The 24,945-nt window shown below is 44.5% G+C and overlaps 1 protein-coding gene across 13 annotated transcripts in view; it reads left to right on the top strand.

Annotated features, from left to right (window-relative positions):
• The first annotated feature begins 1,449 nt into the window (after positions 1-1,449).
• The window catches only part of RNF38 (ring finger protein 38), a 147,158-nt gene continuing 123,662 nt past the window's right edge, over positions 1,450-24,945 (top strand). For 9 of the 13 annotated variants that reach the window (XM_078372233.1, XM_078372172.1, XM_008999411.5 and 6 more), the window contains exon 1: positions 1,450-1,807. Coding sequence is in view for 8 of the 13 variants with exons in the window: in XM_078372172.1 (XP_078228298.1) it covers positions 1,555-1,807 (253 nt within the window). In the remaining 5 variants the exon portion in view is untranslated. Of the gene's footprint in view, positions 1,808-1,932; positions 2,006-2,735; positions 2,844-24,945 lie in introns of those variants that run through there. The other 4 variants (XM_035252006.3, XM_078372196.1, XM_078372184.1 and 1 more) reach the window with 2 other exon arrangements.

The raw sequence follows: 24,945 nt of genomic DNA, 5'->3' as shown, positions 1-24,945 counted from the left end.
CTCTTGGGTTCAAGCGATTCTTCTGCCTCAGCCCCTTGCGTAACTGGGATTACAGACATGCACCACCAAGCCTGGCTAATTTTGCATTTTTAGTAGGATGGAGTTTCTCCGTGTTGGTCAGGCTGGTCTCGAACTCCCGACCTCAGGTGATCTGCCCGCCTCACCCTCCCAAAGTGATGGGATTACAGGAGTGAGCAACCGTGCCAGGTAGTTTTTAACTTCTAAAAATATCTCACTGTCCTCCAATGAGATTGTAAACTCTTTGAAGTCCTCGACTATTCTTTTTTATCCTTGTATTCCCATTGGTGATGACGGAAAAACCAGCATGAATGAAAGATCAGGCACCTATTAAGTGTCAGCATGGAATTTGAAATGTCTGTTGCCGAAGATTCAAAGAGAGCTCTTTCTCTGCTTAGTTGGTGGCTGTATGTGGCGAAAGGCTAAGGATAAGACTTTACTGAAATGATCTACTCAGCAGTTTAGCCGCACCCTGGCCCACCTACGTGCCTGCACTTGGAGGCATCCCTAACACATGGTTGAGTTTATTTTGCTCCTCTAAGGCGTTGATATGAGAGCCAGAGAAACATGAGGAAACGGTTTCAGTGAGCAGCATCACATCAAGTGGAGAAGGGCCCAAAGGGGGTCACCAACTCGCATAATTCTTCCCCTCATAGGAAAGCCGTCGGCACAGCTCAAAAGCCTTTCCTTACCTTACAGCCTCCCCTCTTTTACTAGGCCCACCTGGGCTGGATGTTTTTCTCTAAGTTTTCTAACAACAAGGGCATCTAAAGTGAGAAAGAGGAAGAGAAAGTCACAGAAAGGGGCGAGATGCAGGGCTGAGCCCGGCTGGCTTCAGCTAAGCATTCAAGATGGTCTCGGGGACTCAGGGACCGCAGCTCGTCTCCATCTCTTTCGTTTCTTTCTCTGCTGTTTTCTCTGGGTCCGCGTGGACTAATTTATCACTGAAACGCAGCCTAAGAACAGAAGCGAGAGTTTCTTTCCTCAGTGTCTGAAAGGGAAAAACTTTAAGGAAACAGCCAAGAGAGGGAAAGGAGGCTACGGCTCCAGTGCGAGGGAGCGGAGGAGGGAGTCCGGCGCGCTGGCTGCGAATAGGAGCTACCTGGGCCGAACCCCCGGACCCCTCGCGGGCGCGAACCCAGACGCAGCGGAGCCCAAGCGCAGCTCGGTCTTGGGTCACGCGAGGCCTAGCCCCAGAGGCGACGCAGTCCCTGGAACCCGGCTCTCCCGGCGGGTGGCCCAAGTTCGGCCTCTCCGCCTCAGGGAGCGGCGGAGACTGAGGATACCCCTCGGCGCCGCCCGCCCGCCCCCGGAGCCGCATCTGAGGAGCCCCGCGCCCATTGGCGGCGGTGGCTCGGCATCCCCGCCCCCTCCGCGTCCCCGCCCCCTCCGCTGCCGCCGCCGCTTCCCGGCTCCGCCTCCTCCCCCTTTGGGAGCCGCCTCCGTCGCCACCACTGCTGCCGCCGGCCGGGGCCCAGCCAGCGCCCGCCGCGCCGGAGCCGAGTCGCAGCCGGAGCCGCTGCTCGCGGCCCCGCCATGAGCGGAAGCGCCGCCGCCGCGGTTGCTGCCGCCGCCGCCTCAGCAGCCGCCGCCGCCGCGCACTTCCAGCCTCAGTCGTCGTCTCCCAGGCCGGGCCCCGCCGAGCTCGGGCCCCCGCGCCGCCCGCGCCCCCCACCGCCGCCGCCCCGGACAGAGCCCGCCGCCACGGACCGCCTCAGCCCTCTGGGCCACGGGCCTCTCCGGGCGGGCGTTCAGGGTGGCGGCGCCTGCGCCCGAGCGCCAGGAACAGGTACGGGGTCCCGGAGCGGGCCAGGCGGGGAGGGGCGTGGGTTTGTCCGGCGGGTGGGGGCCGGAGGCTTGCGGTCCAGCCGGCCGGCCCCGTCGAGGGGGAGGAGCGTTGTCCGGGTCAGCTTTGTCCGGCCCCGGAGCCCCTGCGAGCCCTGCTCCTCTGCCTCGCTGAGCGGCTCACAAAGCGTTTTCCCACAGGGTGGGTAGCCCCCTCCCCCAGGGTGTTCAGGGCAGGATCTCTCTAGGTCTCTGTTCTGAGGAGGAAACCGAGGCTTAGAGGGGGAAGTGACTTGCCCAAGGTCACATAGCTGGTGAGAGTCGTAGCCTGGCTGGGACCCAGGGCCACCCTGGGCCGGCGCGGGCCCCGAGCAGAGGGGGTTGGGAGGAGGCCGATTCCGCGGCACCCGGGAGCTCAGGGAGATTGATCTGGGGGGAGGGGGTCAGGCCCTGGACCCTGGCACACCCACTCAGCCCTTTTTGGGCTAGCTTGGGAGTAATGGTCTCTTGGGGTGGGACGGAAGAGCAGGGGGCCGGCTTGGAAGCTTGGTGGTGCCCTGGGGAGCCGCAGCCGGAGAGACTTATGTGCGTGCGGGGTGTGCTCTCGGGGAGAGGGCTTTCTTGAGTGAGTAGGACAGAGCTTCGGAAACTTCTTATCGTGGCGACTGTTTGGTCTCTGCCAGGCCACCTTCCCCACCACTGCACGGACTAAACCAATTCAGCTGGAATTACTGGGAGGGAGGCCTGCCCGCTTTTGTGGAGGCGCCTGTAAGGTGCCTTTTTTCAGTAAATGGCCCGAATTTCGTTCATGCCGAATACAGAAATGCATACATGGCCCTGGTAAAGACATTTACGGCGCAGAAGGCCATGTGAGTTTTTTCCAGGTGGTTTGGACCTACCACACTTGGAGAACTCCCAGAGAAAGAACAGCTATCCCAGGCGTGAAGGGGGAAGGAAGCTGGGAGGATTGGGACCGAGTCACCCGCCTGCCTGGCATGTCATACATGGGATTTCCGTTTTTATTTGGGGTGGATGATGAGGTGGGTTGTTTTGATTGTGGATATCTCTTGGAAAGGCAAGGGGAAAGGACTTGTAGTTCTAGGGGCGAGGGAGAGAGCGAGCATCGTGTTACAGTCAGGGAAGAGGGTCCCGTGGAGCTAGAAAATGGAATGGGGAAAAAGGAGAGGGTATTCAGTCATTGTGGGGGAAGGGAGATGAAAGGGTTGCTGAAGGGCGGGGGACGGTGACTAGTCTAGAGAAAAATATTGGGATGTTTCAAAGAAGATGCCAAACGTGAAGAGTTTGATAGGAGTCTGTTGGAGGTGGATGGTAGCTTACAAGGTCTGCAGTCGCTTCTTTTCTTTGAGTAAGGACAGCTATACTTTTATAGAAACGTTCTAGCTTGAGCACCCCCTCCCCCTCATTCTCGCTCCTGTTCTAAGGATTCAGGCCCCCAGTGCCTGCAGTATTGTCTTGGAAGTAAGGCTTGACAAAAGAGGGAAGGGAAAGACTAATTAGCAAATGCATTAATTAAGGCCCTTTGTCCAAGATGATTCCTTGTTTAAGTCAGCTGTTTTCTTGCTGCCCTTCTGCACCTTAGCTTTCCAGCTGTGGTGGCTGTTGGCAGGGTGCTTTGGGAAGGACTGCCTCAATTCAGACAAGATGGGTTAGATTTTTCTAAAAAACTCTAAGAAACACATATTTGACAAATAATGCTTAAAAGCAAGAAAATGTACTTTGAGAGACTTACAATCAGGAAAATGCAAATTGAAACAGTGAGATGCCATTTCATATCGGTCAGGTTGGCAAAAATGTAATGCTGTGATAAATCGAGTATTATTAAGGTTATGGAGAAATAAACTTTTATGCACTTTAGTGGAAATGTAAATGGATCCAACCACCGTAGAGAGTAGTGGTATTTAGTGTTTAGTATGAAGATGGGCAGACATACTCATTTACCTAAAATGTCCATTTCTGGGTATATACCCTAAGAAATCCTTGCACACTTGTCCAAGAAAGTAGGTATGGGAAAAAAATACAACAATGCTCATTCCAGCTTAAATGTCCATCAACGGGAAAATACATGCATTTTTAGATAGACCCACACAACTGAACATTAATTACAGCACTATGAAAAATAAACCGCAGCCACATGCATTAAAATAGGTGAATCTCAAAAACATAATATGGAGTTGGGAAGCAAGTCAGAAGAATTCTTACAGAATCTTTCCACTTGTGTAAAATCTGAAAACATGCAAAATAATATTGTTTGTGGCTATGCCTGTATGTGGTGATAATATAAAAATACGAATATTAAGAGTAGTGATTGTCTTTGGGATGAGAAGATGAGGAATGGGATTAGACAAGGGTACACAAAGGGCTTTATACCGTTCATATTCTATTACTTAAAAAAAAATCTCAATCAGGTAATTGTAAATTAAGATTTGGTAATGTTGGGTTTAGGATACAGAGATATTTAGTATATTCTAAATATTTTTCAGGTGTTGGAAGTATTTCTCATACAAAAAATTTTGTTTATAGAACACAGTTTTTGTCACATAACAATGGACCTCTCCTACAGGCTCCAGCTCAGCACAGCCTGTTAGACATGCAGGCTGGTGATCCTCTCTCATCCCTTTCTGACCTGCTAAACCTAGTTTTGCAATGGGTGACTTTTATTTTGGAACTGCTGGTAGGTGCGGAAGATTTCTCATTATTTCTAAACTTTCTAGTGGACCTGCGTCAGCAGTTTGAGCTTTGTCAAAATAGATGTGCTCCAGGACCTTCTGATTTATTAAGGTAGGGAGGGATCCAGACATCTGATACTGAGAAAGCTCCCCAATAGGTTCTTATGTCCACTGAAGGTTGAGAACCACTATCTTAGCTTTGCCCCAGCCTAGGCCTCAGCTCTTCCTTAGACTGCCCCTCTGTTCCCACTCCTGGATGACTGGGATGGAATTTTTTTTTTTTTTTTTTGTAAGCAACATGGCTGTTTATTCATCTGGGTGCAGGTGGGCGAAGGCCGAAAAGGGCGTTAGCCCTGGGATGGAATTTTGACCCGTGTGATACTTTCCCTCTTTTGTGGAGCATATGCCATACCACTCTTAATCTAGGTTGTCCATTCCTATGATTTTCATGGAATTAGCTAAGGGGCCCACCACCTACCGGGGTTATTTATCAGGTTTTACAGATTGTAAGTACATGTGTCAACTATATGTGGGTTTTTCTTTCTTTCTTTTTCTTTTTTTTTTTTTTTTTTTTTAGAGACAGGGTTTCACTGTCTTGGCCAGGCTGGTCTTGAACTCCTGACCTCATGATCCACCCACCTCGGCCTCCCAAAGTGCTGGGATTACAGGCATGAGCCACCGCACCCCGCCTGTATATGGTTTTAAAGTTAGGATAAGGGCAAAAGGGGTCTAGCAGAGAAGGAAAATTTGGAGAAAGTACAACTCCCAAACGTAAACGTGATCATGTCTTTCTTTTTTGTTTTAAGATGGAGTCTCACTCTTGTTGCCTAGAGTGGTACGATCTCAGCTCACTGCAACCTCTGCCTCCTGGGTTCAAGCGAATCTCCTGCCTCAGTCTCTTGAGTAGTTGGGATTACAGGCATCTACCATCATGCCCGGCTAATTTTGTATTTTTAGTAAAGATGAGGTTTTAACCATGTTGGTCAGGCTGGTCTCAAACTCCTGATGTCACATGATCCACCCACCTCAGCCTCCCTGAGTGCTGAGATTATAGACGTGAGCCACCATGCCCAGCCTGATTATGTCTTTCATACAAGAAAGATGGTCCATCCTTCTGTAGATGCTAGTGGTTGTTTTAGCTTATGACCAACATTTGAGGTTCAGCTATCTGAACCTATGGTTAAAGATTAAGGTCTTTAGCAAACAACTGATTATCCATCAAGATGGAAGAGTGTCCTTTCTCCAAAATTTGCTTGTTTTCCTTCTCTGCTAGATCTTTTTTCCTGTAGTCCTGATGTGTTTATGAATGAATTTATATTAACAAATCTGAGGCTTTCTGAGAGTGAAAGTGCCTGTTTGTCTTTGTGAAGTGCCTGTTTGTCTTTGTTAAGGTTCCTCTTTTTGGAGACCCACTTTGAAGGTGCAGCATTGCCCAGGTACACTTTTTAACAGTGCTGCTGTGTAGGACCGTAGAGATTGCACCCAGCACAGGGATACCTGTTTCAGGTGGCAAGTGAGGGTAGGAATCTATTCTGTGCTCCACTTACCAAGATGAGTACCTCATGTGGAACTGTGTGCCCTCAGAGAAGGGGCACCTTTTCTAATCCATACAAAGGTGCTGTGTGATCTAGCACTGCTTTGCAGCTTTGCAGCTGTTAGCCCAGCTGTAACTAATAGTTTTATACATACACATTGTGGGCTTTGCCATGAGGACTAGGTTGGTGCTGGCCCTAGGGGCTCCACGTGAACTTTTCATGGAAAAGGACTTTTCATCACCGCTCAGCTGAACCAAAGAGCGCAGCTTAAAATGGTAAACTTCGCTATGAGGCTGGAGAAATAAAGTACAGAATAAGCTATTTGGAAAATAAACATTGTTGGCTGAGGGCAGTGGCTCATGCCTATAATTCCAGCACCTTGGGAGGCCGAGGCTGTTGGATTACTTGAGGTCAAGAGTTAAAGATCAGCCTGGCCAACATGGTGCAACCCCATCTCTACTAATAATACAAAAATTAGCTGGGCATGGTGGCTTGCGCCTGTAATACCAGCTACTTGGGAGGCTGAGGCAGGGGAATTGCTTGAACCCAGGAGATAGAGGTTGCAGTGAACTGAGATGTGCCACTGCACTACAGCCTAGGGGACAGATTGACACTCTGTCTCAAAAAAAAAAAAAGACAAAAGTATCTGGTAAATGAAGGAGAGAAAGTATAGTAGCTATATGTCACATTTGCTCTCGTTTTCTTTTTTTTTTTTTTTTTTTTTTGAGACGGAGTTTCGCTCTTGTTACCCAGGCTGGAGTGCAATGGCGTGATCTCGGCTCACTGCAATCTCCGCCTCCTGGGTTCAGGCAATTCTCCTGCCTCAGCCTCCTGAGTAGCTGGGACTACAGGCACGGGCCACCATGCCCAGCTAAGTTTTTGTATTTTTAGTAGAGATGGGGTTTCACCATTTTGACCAGGATGGTCTCGATCTCTTGACCTCGTGATCCACCCGCCTCGGCCTCCCAAAGTGCTGGGATTACAGGCGTGAGCCACCGCGCCCGGCCCCTTGCTCTTGTTTTCTTACAGTGCTCCCTTGGAGGGATAAATGCAGTTATTTTTCTCTCCTGTTTCCCCCTACACTAGCATTCCTGAATTTCTGAAGACCTGAGGCTTTTTAGCCAATTTTGAAAATATTTACCCATTTGTATTTTCCATTAAGTGGTTGTTTACCCTTCCTGCTGTTTCATTTTTTCTTGGAGAGAGGAGCGGGAGTGCAAACCAAGGACAAGACTGAACTTCCTACTGCTTTTGCAGATAATGGCGGAGTATTTTTCAGAACAGTTGTCATGGATGAATGCTGTTTGGGGGCTCAAGGGAAAGGTGCATTTGAAGTGGTTTGTGTTGTCTTTTTTATTATTTTAAACATGATTGAGGGTGGTAGATAGAAAGTTTGTTTGCTTTTGCTGCTGTCTTAGAGGAATTTATTAAAAGAAATTGTGTATTTAAAAACTAAAGATGTTTAACAAAAGTGGTCTTAGGCTTACAGAAGGAGAATAAACAATTCCTACCTGCAGGCCTTACCCAGAGTAGATTCAGTTTTTTTTCTGTTCTATTAAATGGATATTAGTTCTGTTCTTGGGACTGCTTAGCGCAGTTAACTGTATGATGTTGGACAGGTGTTAAGAGTTGAATGATGGGAATATATTAGGGTTTATCAATAGTTAAGTCATACTGTAGAAAGCTATAACTGCGTTTTCTGTTTTTGTGGTTAAATATATATAGAAATGAGTGAGAGATTGTGAGTTTTGGTGTATAAACTGATCCTTTGACTTTGTTGAAAAATATAGGGAAGTAGTAGTAGTAAGAGAAACAACTGTATACATGGAAGGGGCTCAGTGCGGTGGCTCACGCCTGTAATCCCAGCACTTTGGGAGATCAAGGTGGTGGATCACTTGAACTGAAGAGTTTGAGACCAGCCTGGGAACATGGTGAAACCCTGTCTCTACTAAAAATACAAAAATTAGCTGGGCATGGTGGCACATGCCTGTAATTCCAGCTACTTGGGAGGCTGAGGCACAAGAATCGCTTGAGCCTGGGAAGTGGAGATTGCAGTTAGCCAAGATGATGCTACTGCTCTCCAGCCTGGGCAATAGAGTGAGACCCTGTCTCCAAAAAAAAAAAAAAAAAAAAGAAAAAGAAAAACTATATACATGGAAAAAACAATAGCAAGCAGTTAGGTAGTAGGACAATTTGGGATATTCTTGGAGTTGAAAAGTTGCCTGTACATTCTTCCATTCTGCTTCTGCACCTTGGATTCTAGTGGCTGCAGATGCTGCATGCTGACCTTCTGTTGATCTGTTTTATTGTCAGAGAACTAAAAAGTAAGCAGTTTCTCAGGCTAAACCGAAGTAGAGAAGGCCGAAAGTAAAACAGGTGTTCATTTAATAATTATGTTTACAAATAGAGAAGAGTTGAGACTCATAATTAAAGAGACAGGGTCTTGCTGTGTTTCCCAGGCTGGTCTTGAACTCCTGAGCTCAAGTAATCTCCTACCTTTACCTCCCAAAGTGCTAGGATTACTATAGGCATGAGCTACTGTGCCCAGCAGGGATTCATAATTAATAAAAAGTATTTTTCATTTGGCTTTTGTGCTGTCTTGTTAAAACATTTTTTTATAGATTTGTTTTTCTATGTAGATATTTATTGCCACCTCAATACATATTTGAGCATCTATTGAGTGCCAGTAATGCCAGTACTAACCACTGGTTAATTGGGGTGATAGCTTTTGTTGTCAAAACTTCCTCACTTGAGGTCTTGAGAACAGCATAGAGGGGTGTAACTTAAGACAGTTATTGCTTGCTTTTCTCCCAAATTTCTTGCTTCTGTCTGCTCCCTGGTCTTCTGGGCTTGGTGATTGTGCCCGTTTGCCAGGATAGGCCCTGCTCTTCTCTCCACCCCCACATGGGAGGAGGTGCAGAGGCTGAACAGAACCCTGGCTGGTCACTACAAGTAAAACCCCATAAACAATATTGAACTAGAACTGAGGGCCACCACAGTGGCTCCAATTGCTCTTCCTCTGTTGCCACCACCCACCCTTTTCTTTGGAGCCTGGAGGGCACCCTCCCTCTACCATTATACAAAGAAGCTTTGTGCTCTGAGGATATTCTAAAGGCGAAATCACTGCAATTATAATTCTCTCCGCACAACCAAGTAGTGGGGGTAGGCAGGGTAAAGATGGTATCCAAGTACTTGTTGGTAGGGACAAGTCAGGCAGGGATTAAGAATCATCTGGAGACAGTACCAAAAGTGGATAATGGAGTGTTGTTGTTAATAGTGACAGGAACGTGTTTAAATGACTACATTTCAGAGTTTTAAATTGTAATACTTTCAGCTTTAAAAAAACAACAAGACTGAGCTTGGAACTTTTTTTTAAGTTTGAAATTGTAACTGAAAAGTACTTTAGAGGAAGATATATAGAAATCTGGGTCTACTTTGCTTTATGTTTGTGTTACCAGAATGATTGATTGCCCACGAAAGCCAAATAACTTGCTTACTCTCCCAGGGGTGTGCCCACCAATTTTTTTTTTTTTTTTAATTAAGCACTGACTGACATTTTTGGGAAGCTGGTTCCCCCTATTGCCACCAGAAAACAATCAGATTATTTGGGGATGTATGCTTAATAAACTCTTTCTCTGTTTTTTTGTTTAGATGGAATCTTGTTTTATCACCTGGGCTGGAGTGCAGTGGTGATACTTTGTCTCACTGCAATCTTCCCTTCCTGCGTTCAAGCCATTCTCCTGTCTCAGCCTCCTGAGTAGCTGGGATTACAGGTGCACACCACCAAGCCCTGTAATTTTTTTGTTTTGTTTTTGTCTTTTTGTTTTTTGAGATGGAGTCTCACTCTGTTGCCCAGGCTGGAGTGCAGTGGTGAGATCTCAGCTCACTGCAACCTCTGCCTTCCGGGTGCAAGAGATTCTCCTGCCTTTGCCTCCTGAGTAGCTGGGACTGTAGGTGTGCGCCACCACACCCAGCTAATTTTTGTATTTTTTAGTAGAAACAGGGTTTCACCATATTGGACAGACTGGCCTTGAACTCCTGATGTTGTGATCTGCCTGCCTTGACCTCCCAACTTGACCTCCCAAAGTGCTGTGATTATAAGCGTGAGCCACTGCGCCCAGCCTAATTTTTGTGTCTTTAGTAGAGACAGGGTTTTGTCCTTTTGGCCAGGATTGTCTTGAACTCCAGACCTCAGGTAACCACCCACCTTGGCCTCCCAGAGTGCTGGGATTGTATAGGTGTGAGCCTCCTCGCCCAGCTGATGTGCTTAAGAAACTCTTACATCACCCATTCTATGTCATGATGTACTTCTAGGTCTTGTTGGCAATCTTTCAGTGAAAACTTTTTCTTAATACATTGTTACTGTATTCTTTTTTTCCTTTGAGATGAAGTCTTGCTCTGTCTCAGGCTGGAGTGCAATGACACGATCTTGGCTTACTGCAACCTCTGCCTCCTGGGTTCAAGCGATTCTCCTGTCTCAGCCTCCCGAGTAGCTGGGACTATAGGCACAAGATACTATACCGGGCTAATTTTTTTACTATTTTTAGTAGTGGCGGGATTTCACCATATTGTCCAGGCTGGTCTTGAACTTCTGACCTCAAGTGATCTGTCCGCCTAGGCTTCCTAAAGTGCTGGGATTACAGGTGTGAGACACTGTGCCTGCCTTACCATATACTTGTTACTGGTATCTCAAATTGCTGTTTTCTGTTTGTTTTTTGAGGCAAGGGCTTGCTTTGTTGCCCTCTGGAGTACAGTGGCAGTGGTAATCATAGCTCACTGCAATTCTGTCTCCCAGGCTCAAGCAGTCCTTCCACCTCAGCCTCCTTAGTAGGTGGGACTTTGGGTGTCAACCACCCTAACCTTTTAAGCTTTTTTGTGAGATGAGGGTTTCACTGTGTTGCCTAGGCTGGTCTTGAACTCCTGGGCTCAAGTGATCCTCCCATCTTGGACTCCTAAAGTGCTGGGATTATAATAGGGATAAGTGACAATGCCCAGCCTGTTTTGTTTTTGTATTTTGTAAGAAATGCACCAAACAGTTGATTGCAAGGTGATCTTTAGACTTTAGGACAGTAAATTTCAGGAGTCCATGCTCAGGATGAGGGTGGCCCTTTTTGTTGCTGTAATTAGCATTGACGTCTATGGTGTACAGGTAGATAAAGTGTGTACTCCGTGGAAACCTATGGCTACAGTAAGCTTTCCTTTCCTCTAATTACTTGGAGTCAAATCAGGAGTTAGACCTTTATTCTTACTGCCTAGCATAATTTTGTCCTGGGTTAGGAAACTGACCTTACGTTTATCTCAATTTAAGACTGCCAGGGCCAGGCTCAGTGGCTCATGCCTGTAATCCCAGCACTTTGGAAAGCCAGGTTGGGTGGATTACCTGAGGTCAGGAGTTCAAGACCAGCCTGGCCAACATGATGAAATCCCATCTCTACTAAAAATACAAAAACAATTATCTGGGTGAGGTAGCGGGTGCCTGTAATCCCAGCTACGTGGGAGGCTGAGGCAAGAGAATTGCTTGAACCTGGGAGAGGGAGGTTGCAATGAGCCAAGACCTCCTCATTGCACTCCAGCCCGAACAACAAGAGCCAAACTCTGTCTCCAAAAAAAAAAAAAAAAAAAAAAAAGACTGCTGGGTAGTTCATTAAAAGTATATTGCCCAAATAATCCTTGAAAAAGCTGTACCAATTCGACAGCTAAATTTTATGAGACTTAAAAATACACAAGGATGTGGCTCACACCTGTAATCCAAAAATACACAAGGATTGACTGGGTTCAGTGGTTCATGCCTATAATCCTGGCACTTTGGGAGGCCAAGGCCAGTGGATTGCCTGAGGTCAGGAGTTAAAAGACCAACCTGGCCAACATGGTGAAACCCATCTCTACTAAAATACAAAAATTAGCAGGGCCTGGTGGTGGGTGCCTGTAATCCCAGCTACTCTGGAAAAGGGAGAATCACTTGAACCTGGGAGACGGTGGTTGCTGTGAGCCAAGATTGCACCACTGCACTCCAGCCTGGGCAGCTCTCAAACCAAAAAAACACACAAGGATTTAGTTTATCTGACTTTAATGAAGAATAAGGTTGATTTTTTAAAAACCCTGTTTTAGTTAAGTATGTTGATTAGCAGTGACTTTTATTTTAGCTTAATCGTAAACTATTATCTAGGTTACTTTATTTGCCTCATTTATAATTTATATTTCTTTTGGGGATTAACCTCTGTCTTTATTTCACTGCTTTCTGTTGGCCACTAAAAAATAGTGATTTGGGGCTGGTCATGGTGGCTCATACCTGTAATCCCAGTACATTGGGAAGCAAAGGTGGGCAGATCATCTGAGATCAGGAGTTTGAGACCAGCCTGGCCAACATGGTGAAACCCCATCTTCACTAAAAATACAAAAAATTAGCTAGGCTTGGTGGTGGGTACCTGTACTCCCAGCTACTTGGGAGGCTGAGGCAGGAGAATCACTTGAACCCAGGAGGTGGAGGATGCAGTGAGCCAAGATCACACCACTGCACTCCAGCCTGGGTGACAGAGGGAGTCTGTCTTACAAACACACAAAACGATAATAATAGTGATTTGGTAAACATTTATTGAATGCTTACTATGTACTAGGCATAGCGAGGATTTCAGAGATAATTCAGATATGCAGCAGTTCAGTGATAGATTATGACAGTGTTAGCAGAACAAATGCATTTTTGGGATTGCAAAAAATCACAATTGCATTAATAGTAATTTTTTTTTTTTGAGACAGTGTCTCACTTGTTGCCCAGGCTGGAGTGAAGTGGTGCGCCCTCAGCTCACTGCAACCTCCACCTCCCAGGTTTGAGCAGTTCTCCTGCCTCAGCCCCCTGAGTAGCTAGCTGGGACTACAAGTGCGTACAACCATGCCTGGATAATTCTTGTATTTTTAGTAGAGACGGGGTTTTACCACGTTGGCCAGGCTGGTATTGAACTTCTACCTTAGGTGGTCTGACTGCCTTGGCCTCCCAAAGTGCTGGGATTGCAGGCGTGAGACAGTGCCTGGCCTAGTGATATGATTTGATAACCTTGATAATTAAACATGGCAAAGAAATATTTAATCAGATCAAATATTTAAGTGGCTTATTTCTTTCTTTCTTCTTTTTTTTTGGTCTTTTTGTCTTGTTTTTCTTTCTTTTGAGATGGAGTTTCACTCTTGTTACCCAGGCTGGAGTGCAATGGCGCGATCTTGGCTGACCGCAACCTCTGCCTCCTGGGTTCAGGCAATTCTCCTGCCTCAGCCTCCTGAGTAGCTGGGATTATAGGCAAGCGCCACCATGCCCAGCTAATTTTTTGTATTTTTAGTAGAGACGGGGTTTCACCATGTTGACCAGGATGGTCTCGATCTGTTGACCTCGTGATCCACCCACCTCGGCCTCTCAAAGTGCTGGGATTACAGGCTTGAGCCACCGTGCCCGGCCCTTTCTATTTTTTTTTTTTAAATGGCTTATTTCTAAGTAAAAGCCATGTTTTTTGGTCTGACATTGAGGGCCAGCATTCTTGGGTCCTCATTATTCTAGTCTTTACTGTTCTTCCTCTTGAATATTATTCTCCAGGGAAATAGACGAATACCTTTTTGCCCACCCGTGTATGACTTTTCTACCTCTGTTCCTTTGATTGTTACTTCAGCCTATAATGCGTCTCTTCCCTTCAGTTACTTTTCTAAATCCTACTTATTTTTTAATATCTAGGTAATAGTGGTCAGTTATTGTGTACTTTATTATTTAAAGCTCTATTCTAAGTATTTTATGTGGATTAATTCATTGCACCCTCATTGCAGTCCTCTAAGGGAGTCATATCATACTTATTCTACAGATGAAGAAATTGGAGCACATAGAGGTTAAACAACCCACTGGATATAATACAGCTATTTAAGAGTGTTACCTGGGATATGAACCCAGGTAGGCTAGTTCCAGAATCTGTATTTTTAGCTATCATGCTTTATTGCATCTTACATTACAGGTAGCCTCCGAAAAACACAGCAATTGGTTTTGATAACGAAAGACTGAATACAAGCAAAGTTGATCACTGTTTTAGCTAGTGAAGATAATTTGCAGTCTTTCGTTTTGCCCTAGTCTCTCCTCATACATATCTTTTTTTATTTTAAAGTTCTGAATTACTGTGCTAGGGGTTTTATTTTATTTTTTGAGACGGAGTTTTACTCTTGTTGACCAGGCTGGAGTGCAGTGGTGCGATCTCGACTCACTGCAACCTCCGCCTTCTGGGTTCAAGCATGTCTCCTGCCTCAGCCTCCCTAGTAGCTGAGATTACTGCGCCACCATGTCTGGCTAATTTTTTGTATTAAGTAGAGATGGGGTTTGACCACGTTGGTCAGACCAGTCTCAAACTCCTGACCTCAGGTGATCTACCCACCTCGGCCTTCCAAAGTGCTGCGATTACAGGCATGAACCACTGCGCCCAGCTGATGTTAGGTTTTTTAAAATGTGAGTTTTTAAGTCATTCATTACTTTGTTACATCAGGAGTAGGAGTACCTGCATCGGAGTAGTACACTTTTTTCCCTCCCTCCCTCCCTCCCTCCCTCCCTCCCTCCCTCCGTCCCTCCCTCCTTCCCTCCTTCCCTCCCACTCTTGTTGCCCAAGCTGGAGTGCAGTGGTGCAATCTTGGCTCACTGCAACCTCCACCTCTTAGGTTCAAGTGATTCTCCTCCTTCAGCCTCTCGAAGAGCCAAGCCGGGATTATAGGCGCGTGCCACCACACCTGGCTAATTTTTTGTATTTTTGGTAAAGACGGGGTTTTACCATGTTGGCCAGGCTGGTCTTGAATTCCTGAGCTCAGGTGATCGACCTGCCTCTGCTTCCCAAAGTGCTGGGATTGCAAGTGTGAGCCACTGTGCCTGGCCCTGGATTCTCTTTAAATCAGGCATATTTAAATTACTTCTTAGAAAAGGTCTTGTGCTTGGTGATTCTCAACATTAGATCTTCACTGAATGCTTGTTTGGGCACTTAAGCAGATGAAAAAAAGCTTCTTGGCTGGACTTGGTAGCTCACTATTTCATGTGTTATATTGTGAGCTTAATAAGTATTGGTGGGCCATCCTAGGAACCCCCATTTAGAAAATGATCTGTGGCAAAATGGGCTTCTAAGGCCAAAACCAGATACACTTACAGACTTTTGGAATAAGGCCTGTTTTTGATTTGAGTGCTGCTAACTGCTGGCCAGGGGTGTCCAAACTTTTGTCTTCTTTGGGCCACATTGAAAGAATTGTCTTGGGCCACACATAAAACACACTTGAAGAAAGTTTATGAATTCATGTTGGGCTGCATTCAAAGCTGTTGTGGGCCGCGGGTTAGACAAGCTTGGCTTAGGGATACCTAGGAAGGAAAAATGAATTCTTTGCCTTTCAAAATTACTAAACTATGGAATTAATTTATAGGAGGAGGACATTGTTTCTATACAGGCAGGATAAAAACTGATTAATCCAGATAATTGAGGAGTTTCTACACACTCGTTGTTTTGAGTTTTAAAAATAACCTTAGGTTTAGACTATATCTAGAGTTTAATATGTTTGGTGACTCTTTTAAGACATTGTTGACTGTCTTTGCTAATAGCAGGAATGTAAGTCAAGAACTCTTGTAATCTAATTATCTAATGTTTCTATTAAAACTGCATATATTGTTGAAAACAGAAATTATTACTATTCCAGGATATTTTAAAGCTTCAGGTAAAAGCTACCATTACCTGCTGAAAAAGAAACACCCCTTCTCCCCCAAACAAATCCAAGAAGCAAAGCAACAAGTGAAAACGTTTGACTTTTTAAAGTGAATTTTTAATTTGGATAGGGTGGCTCACTTGTAATTGCAGTTACTTGGGAGGCTGAGGTGGGAGGATGACGTGAGGCCAGATGTTTGAGACTATCCCGGGCAACATAGCAAGACTCCATTTCTAAAAAGAAGTAAATTTATGTGAAACTTGTGACTTCTGTGTTGAGATAAAAACAGAAGTCATAAGTTGACTCTGGAATGTTTAGATCTTTTGATCTAAACTGTACATCTTTTGAGTCTAACTTCTGGTAGAACAAAATTAAAAAAAAAAAAATAAATGGTCTGAATTGACAGAGTGAGTTTTGTTTTGTTATTGTGAGATGAGAGTCACTGTTTTGACCAGGCTGGCCTGGAACGCCTGGACTCAGAGCGATCACTTCAGTCTCTGGAGTAGCTGGGATTACCGCCTTAGAAGTGATTTTGACAAGTTATTCTGGATCTGTGTTGGAGAAATTTTAAAAAGGTTGGGGTAGGAGTCGAACTCAAACTAGTTTTAGCATACCAGGATCTTTTTATAGGACATTTGAGATGTAAACATGTTTCCTTCTGAATTTTGGTAGAATAGTTATATTATTTTTCCCAATGCTATGTAATCAAAAACACAGGGCTCAAATTTATTTTTAAGGTTTAATTAAAACCTCTTGTTTCTGTGGAAGAAAAGTTATTGAATTGAAAGGGGGCTTTAGAAATTTTAATTCTAAGATTGCTTTAAGAAGGGAGAGGTGAGGCCGGGCACAGCAGCTCAAGCCTGTAATCCCAGCACTTTGGGAGGCCGAGGCGGGTGGATCACGAGGTCAAGAGATCGAGACCATCCTGGTTAACATGGTGAAACACCATCTCTACTAAAAATACAAAAAATTAGCTGGGCATGGTGGCCTGTGCCTGTAATCCCAGCTACTCAGGAGGCTGAGGCCGGAGAATTGCCTGAACCCAGGAGGCGGAGGTTGCGGTGAGCCCAGATCATGCCATTGCACTCCAGCCTGGGTAACAAGAGTGAAACTCCATCTCAAAAAAAAAAAAAGGAGAGGTGAGTGAAATTGGATATGTGCCTCACAGAATTGACCTTGCTACTTCCGGGTCTGGGAAGCTTGAGGGGGCTATGTTGCATTGGGGCGGGGTAGAAGCCTGGTAGGAGCTAGAAGTGAAACTGGAAGTGCCTTAAAAAAGCACAAGTCAAGTCAAGCTGGATTGAGCAGGGAAGCTGTAGGATTCTTAGGCATAAATGTGTATGTAGTTCAGCTGTAGATTTGCTGAAAGCCAACAGTTTGCAGTACAACAGACCAGAGAAGTCTCAGTGGAGGAAAATGAGAGAGAAGCAAAGAAAGAGATGGAGTTAGGGGCGTTAGGGTTCAGATTTTGAAATAAAATCTATGAGCCTTTGAGGGAGGCAGCAGGACGTTAAAGGTGAAATACTGGAAATATTTTTCCCTCCCTCTTGCTGTATGGAAGTGGGGGCCACTACATGGAAATTGAGGGTAGATGTTGGTAAAGGTGTCCTTGTTTGAGCAGCGAAGGTAAGGTATGTCCCCTTGGTTTATTTTGAAGTGATGAATTCCTATTACAATATTAGCGATAGAAACAAAGGTTAGCCAGTCTTGGTAATTTTATTATGCCTGGGGTTAAAATTGAAATTTCCTGGGCTGGGCGCCGTGGTTCATGCCTGTAATCCCAGCATTTTGGGAGGCCAAGGTGGGTGGATCACGAGGTCAATAGATCAAGACCATCCTGGTCAACAAGGTGAAACCCCGTCTCTACTAAAAATACAAAAATTAGCTGGGCATGGTGGTGCGCGCCTGTAGTCCCAGCTACTAGATAGGCTGAGGCAGGAGAATTGCTTGAACCCAGGAGGCGGAGGTTGCGGTGAGCCGAGATGGTGCCATTGCACTCCAGCTTGGGTAACAAGAGCAAAACTCTGTCTCAAAAAAAATAAAAAAAAAATAAATAAATAAAATTTTCTTTATTTAAAAAGAAAAAGAACTTAGAGCTTGTGATATAACACTGACACTTAAGCAGAATAACTTTCCAAGGCAGTTTAATGGTAGTTGTGTGCTCTCTGTCACACACACACTACATTCTTGTCTAGGGCATGCAGTGCTGTTTTTTTCTCACAGGACTGGTAAGTGACAGATTCATATTCAAAGAGATTAAAAACCATTGCTTTTTCAGCGGGCCTCCCCTACCTTCCATTCCCAGAAACCACTCAGACACTGTGGGAATTGTTGTGAAGCATTATGAATTAGGGGTTATGGTTTGTGGCCCTGATGTAGACTGAGGGATCTTGTTAAAATGCCGATTTCTGGCAAGGCGTCAGGTGATGGTGAAGGAAGTTTTGAGTACCTGGAGGCAGAGTAGTGGTTCTTGGACTTTAAAAGCTGGACACCCCCACCAGTGCTTTTGATTCACCTTACTGGATGGGATCTGCAATTTGCATTTTAAACAGGTTTCTAGGTGATGCTAATGTAGCTCAAGGACAGGGTGTGTTTTGAGAGCCACTGAGGTAGAATAGAAAGAAACACGAGAATCAAGCTCATCCATCACATCTTGGCTTCTTGAGCATTATTATTATTATTGAGAAGGAGTCTTTCTCTCACCCAGGCTGGAGTGCAGTGGCACAACCTTGGTTCACTGAAACCTCTGCCTCTCAGATTCAAGCGATTTTCCTGCCTCATCCTCCCAAGTAGCGGTTTACAGGCATGCACACTTGGCTAATTTTTTGCCTTTTTTTTTTTTTTTTTTGAGACGGAGTTTCGCTCTTGTTACCCAGGCTGGAGTGCAATGTAGCTATCTCGGCTCACCGCAACCTCCGCCTCCTGGGTTCAGGCAATTCTCCTGCCTCAGCCTCCTGAGTAGCTGGGATTACAGGCACAGACCACCATGCCCAGCTAATTTTTTGTATTTTTAGTAGAGACAGGGTTTCACCATGTTGACCAGGATGGTCTCGATCTCTTGACCTCGTGACCCACCCGCCTTGGCCTCCCAAAGTGCTGGGATTACAGGCATGAGCCACTGCGCCCTGCTGATTCTTTGCATTTTAAGTAGAGATGGGGTTTCACCATGTTAGCCAGGATGGTCTCGATCGCCTGACCTCATGATCCGCTCGCCTCAGCCTCCCAAAGTGCAGTAACCAGCATGAGTCACTGTGCCCGGTCTCTTGAGCATTATTTTCTTTTTCTTTCTTTTTTTTTTTTTGAGACAGGGTCTCACTCTGTCACTCAAGCTAGAGTGCAGTGGCATGATCCTGGCTCACTGCTCACTACAACTTCTGCCCAGGCTCCAGTGACCCTTCCTCTGCAGCCTCTCAGGTAGCTGGGACTACAGGCAGGTGGCACTACACTGGCTAATTTTTTCTGTTTTTTATTAGAGAGTGGTTTTTGCCATGTTGGTCAGGCTGGTCTTGAACTCCTTAGCTCAAGTGATTCACCCACCTCTGTCTCCCAAGGTGCTGAGATTACAGATGTGAGCCACCGCACAAGGCTTTGAACATTTTTTCTTTCTCTTTTTTTTTTGAGTTGGAGTTTTGCTCTTGTTGCCAAGGCTGTAGTGCAATGGCACAGTCTCAGCTCACTGCAACCTGTGCCTCCCAAGTTCAAGCCAATTCTCCTGCCTCAGTCTCCCAAGTAGCTGGGATTACGGGTGTACGCCACCATGTCCAGCTAATTTTTTGTGTTTAGTAGAAACTGGGTTTCACCATGTTGGTCGGGCTGGTCTGGAACTCCTAACCTAAGGTGATCTACCTGCGTTGACCTCCCAAAGTGCTGTGATTGTAGGTGTGAGCTACTGCAACAGGCCTGAACATTGTTTTCTAACCGAACTGAAAATACTGGGGGAAAAAGATTGAAGAAAGCAGTAGAGTAATACCATTCATGTTAAACAAATAGTACTCCGTAAAACACTTATCTATATTTTATTGTGATATGTCTATATAGAAAGTTTCTCTATATAGAAAGGACCAACAGTAAACCCCACCTAACTGATGTTAGCAAAGATGATTACTTCTGGAGAGAAGGATCTAGGATTATGGAGGGTGGGACTTCAGGTTTCTATGTAAGGTTTTACTTTTAATGAAGAGATTATAGTTTTACCTTGTGTATTTAATTTTTGTTTGTTTGTTTGTTTTTGGAGACAGAGTTTTGCTCTTATTGCCCAGGCTGAAGTTCCGTGTCTTGATCTCAGCTCATTGCAACCTCTGCCTCCCAGGTTCAAACAATTCTCGTGCCTCAGCCTCCTGAGTAGCTGGGATTACAGGCACTCACCACCACACCTGGCTAATTTTTGTATTTTTAATAGAGATGGGGTTTTGCCATGTTGGCCAGGCTGGTCTCATACTCCTAACCTCAAGTGATCCACCTGCCTCGGCCTCTCAGAGTGCTGGGATCACAGGCATGAACCACCATGCCAGACTCATGTATTTAATTTTATAAAAAGTTAAGAGAGGGCTGGGCGCGGTGGCTCAAGCCTGTTCCCAGCACTTCGGGAGGCTGAGGCGGGTGGATCACGAGGTCAAGAGATCGAAACCATCCTGGTCAACATGGTGAAACCCTGTCTCTACTAAAAATGCGAAAAATTAGCTGGGCATGGTGGCACGTGCCTGTAATCCCAGCTACTCAGGAGGCTGAGGCAGGAGAATTGCCTGAACCCAGGAGATGGAGTTTGCAGTGAGCCAAGATCACGCCATTGCACTCCAGCCTGGGTAACAAGAGCGAAACTCCGTCTCAAAAAAAAAAAAAAAAAAAAAAAAGTTAAAAGAAATCTGGGTTGGATATCTTTTCTTTACCTCTCCAGATCTATCCTCTATTCTTTTCTACCTGCCTCTTTGACCCAGATAAAGAACTCTCAGGCCCTCTGGATTGAAGGGCCAGAGGAGAAGGAGGTCAGAATATTTATCCCTTCACCTCTCAGGGTAGCATTTATTATATACCCAGGTTCTGGTAATCTCTGTCTCTTATCTTCTTTGGAAGCAATATTGTCCTGCCCCCCCCCCCCCCTTTTTTTGAGACAGAATCTTGCTCTGTCCAGCAGGCTGTAGTACAGTGCTGCGATCAGGGCTCACTGTAGCCTTGAACTTCTGGGTCCAAGCAGTCTTCCCACCTCAGCCTCCTGAGTAGCTGGTGTAGCGTGCACCACTGCAGTTGGCTAGTTTCTAAACATTTTTTGTAGAGATGGAATCTTGCTATGTTTCCCAGACTGATCTCAAACTCCTAAGCTGTCTTCCCGCCTTGGCATCCCAAAGTGCTGGGATTGCAGGTGTGAGCCACTGATGCTCAACCTTGTTCCGCCTTTACTAGTCCTGATTTCTGTTCCATCCCCATAGTTTAAGCTCTTACCCCCAACTTTGTAATTATTTCTTTTACAGATTATTTCTAATTTGTATTTTCCGTCTCTTTACTTTTGGGACCCTGAGTGATGGATCCTCCATTCTTGTTCTTTTCCCTACTATAATTCCAGAGGTGGTAACATTTTGGTGTGTGTCCACAAATTACCCTGTGTGAGGAGGGCAGACATTTACATATGGAGATGATGTATGGAAGTGCGCATAAATCGTTGAAAAGCTGTAGTGGGTTTTATTATTGCTGCTAATGGTGTTGTTCTTTGTAGCGATCTTACATCCCAAATGGCCTGACCCACTCAGTTGGTGACTCTTGAAGCAGAGAGCAGCAGAGTCATAATCTGATCTCCTTATTGTCATATTGAGGAAACAGGCCCACAGAGGGCTAGGTTCTTCTCTCAGGCCCCGTAGCTCAGAGCTGCAGCCTCCTTGCACTGTGCTGTTTTCTCTTGCCGCATACTGACTCTCCTTACTTCAGTGATAGTCAAAGGGTTTGATATATACTCTGAAAATAATTCTGAAAACTTTTAAGTAGACATCTTAATTTTTTTCATAATTCTGAATGGTTGGAAAAGATGTAATTTCCCTATTACTGTTACGTGTGTGTGTGCGTGTGTGTGTGTAGTAGCAATCAAATTTGTTGCTTTTTTTTGAGATGGAGTCTTTCTCTTTTGCCCAGGTTGGAGTGCAGTGGGGCTTTCTCTGCTCACTGCAACCTCTGCTTCCTGGATTCAAACGATTCTCCTGCCTCAGCCTCCTGAGTAGCTGGGGTTACAGGCATGTGCCACCACAGCCAGATAATTTTTGTATTTTTAGTAGAGACTGGGCTGGTCTTGAACTCCTGACCTCAGGTGATCCACCCACCTTGGCCTCCCAAAGTGCTGGGATTATAGGCATGAGCCACTATGCCTGGCCTTATTTTATTGCACTTTTTTTTTTTGAGATGGAGTCTCGCTCTGTTGCCCAGGCTGGAGCACAGTGGCGCAATCTTGGCTCACTGCAACCACCACCTTCCAGGTTCAAGCGATTCTCCTGCCTCAGCCTCCCCAGTAGCTGGGATTATAGGCATTCGCCACCACACCTGGCTAATTTTGTAGTTTTAGTAGAGATGGAGTTTATTCTTGTTGGTCAGGTTGGTCTTGAACTCCCAACCTCAGGTGATCTGCCTGCCTCAGCCTCCCAAAGTGCTGGATTACAGGCATGAGCCACCACGCCTGGCGCTATTATTTTTTAAATGATCATCTTTTCAGAATCTATTCTTGGGTTTATTATTTCTATAATTTTGTATACTAATTCAGGACTTTCTCTTTATTTTGTCTTTATACTTTTTTTTCTTTCTTTTTTTTTTTTAAACGGAGTCTCTCTCTGTTGCTCAGACTGGAGTGCAGTGGCACAATCTCGGCTCACTGCAACCTCCACCTCACTGCAACCTCCACCTTCCAGGTTCCAGTAATTCTGCCTCAGCCTCCTGAGTAGCTGGGACTACAGGCACGTGCCGTGACACCAGGCTAATTTTTGTATTTTCAGTTGAGATCAGGTTTCACTCCATTGGCCAGGCTGGTCTCAAACTCCTGACCTCAGGTGATCTGCCTGCCTGAGCCTCCCATAATGCTGGGATTACAGGCGCGAGCCACTGTGTTCAGCCATCTTTATGCCTTCTTGAGATTTTTTTTTTTTTTACAAGTAAACATTATTGTCTTCTGATCATAAAAATATGTGTGGCAAAATTAAAATATTATAGAAATATATATTAGAGAAAACAAAAGTTCTTTTATTTGAATTCTGCGGAGATCTGTGAGGAAAGATACATAGTGTTGTTGTGTATACATTTACAAAAAGTTGGACCATGCTATGGATATTGTTTTGAAACTTGCTTATTTTTCACTTTATAATACATCTTCGGTCTCTTTCCAAGTCAGTATTTATAAATTGACTTATTTTTGAAATCTTTGATGTACAGAATACGTGTAGAAATATTTCATATCTTGTAACTTTGCAGCTCAGTGAATCATCATAGTGTGAACACGTGTGTAACTACCAAGCAGGTCAAGAAATAAAATATTGGAAGTACCGTATAAGCCTCCCATTGTGCCTGCTACCTCATTCTTAACCGCTTTATTGAAATATAAATTTACATATACAAGTTACCCAAATAAAGTATACAATTAAGTGGTTTCTGGTATTTTCACAGTTGTGTAACCAATACCACTATCTAGAATACCAGAACATTTTTATCTCCCTGAAAAGAAATCCTCCACTCATTGGCAGTCACTCTCCATTTCCTCCCACCTCAGTCCTAGGCAACAGCTATCTACTTTCTGTCTCTGCAGATTAGCTTGTTCTGGACCTTTTATATAAATGGAATCATACAATATGCACTTTTATGAACAGTACTGGCTTCTTCCACTTAGCATAGTGTTTTCAGGTTCATCTATGTTGTAACATATATCAGCACTTTATTCCCTTTTTATGGGTCAATATTAGTTGTATAGATGTATTTTATCTGTTCGTCAGTTAATGGACATAGGGATTGCATCCTATTTTGGATGATTATGAATAATGCTGCTGTGAATACTTGTGTACAAGTTTTTACATACGTTTTCATTTCTCTTATAAAACACGAACCCACCCCTATGTAGGAGTAGAATTACTGGGTCAAATGGAACTCTGTGCTTAACCTTTGAGGAACTGCCAAGCTGTTTCTTTTTTTTTCTTTTTTCTTTTTATATATTTTTTAAAAGCCAGTCAAATTTAGCAGTGGGGGGTTGTATACCAACTTTAGTGACACTAATGTTAATAAGTTCTGATAACCCACTACCATCAGACCAGCCTGTCAAGCTGTTTCTTAAGGTGGTTACACCATTTTATATTCCCACCAGCATTGTACGAGGGTTCTAATTTCTCCACATTGTTGCCAACATTTGTTTCTCTGTTATGTTTTTTTGATTACAGCCCTCCTAGTGGGTGGGAAGTGGTATCTCCTTTTAGTTTTGATTTGCATTCCCTAATGGCTAATGATATTAAACATTTTTGTGTGTTGTTGGTCCATGCAGATTTTAAAAAGGCGTTTAAAATTCTCTAATGTCAGAGGCAGAGCACTAAATAGTGTCTTTTTGAGTCCTGATAATTGTAAAACAAGCATTTTATTACACTGTACTTCTCTGCTTTCTTTACTTTTTTTCTTTGCAAATCTGAAATTTTATTTGTTATCTTTATATGTTACATATTTTTGGAAATGATTTTTAAAAATGTTTCACACAATTATGTAGTTAGATTGATAATAGTTATTTAGATTTATCTGTATTTTAACTTGTTTTGCTGTTTCCTTCCATTCTTAGCTATACAGTGTATGTACATTAATTCATTGGGTGAATTTTGCGGTTTCCGGGATTTGTCTTTTTACAGAATTTGTGTAGGGTTACATAAGTAGATATAGATGACTGATAATCTGATACAAATATGATTTCAAAGCTGTGATTAAGGCTTGCATTTCATTTACATAATCCAGAGCTTTGATCTTACAAGGAATTAGAAGATAATTTTTTTTGGTCACTTACTCTTCTGTGAACAGAGGAGTTTGCAGAGAAAAATAGCTTAGTCTGTTTCTTGGTGATTAGAGGGATGATTAGGAAAATTAAGTAGACAGACTGGAGAGCATGGTTCAATTATTTGGAAGAATTACCTAATCCCAGTGCATCATACATACTTGCCTTTGTTCAAATATAATATGTACATATCTTTGTGTGATTCATCAGAACCCTCCGTGACTACGTCTTTGTGTTATTACAAATG

This window comes from Callithrix jacchus, chromosome 1 (assembly GCF_049354715.1).
Source record: "Callithrix jacchus isolate 240 chromosome 1, calJac240_pri, whole genome shotgun sequence".
NCBI classification, from domain to species: Eukaryota; Metazoa; Chordata; class Mammalia; order Primates; family Cebidae; genus Callithrix; species Callithrix jacchus.
Note: the sequence above shows the minus strand (reverse complement) of the source record. Positions and strands in the feature narration are given on the sequence as shown.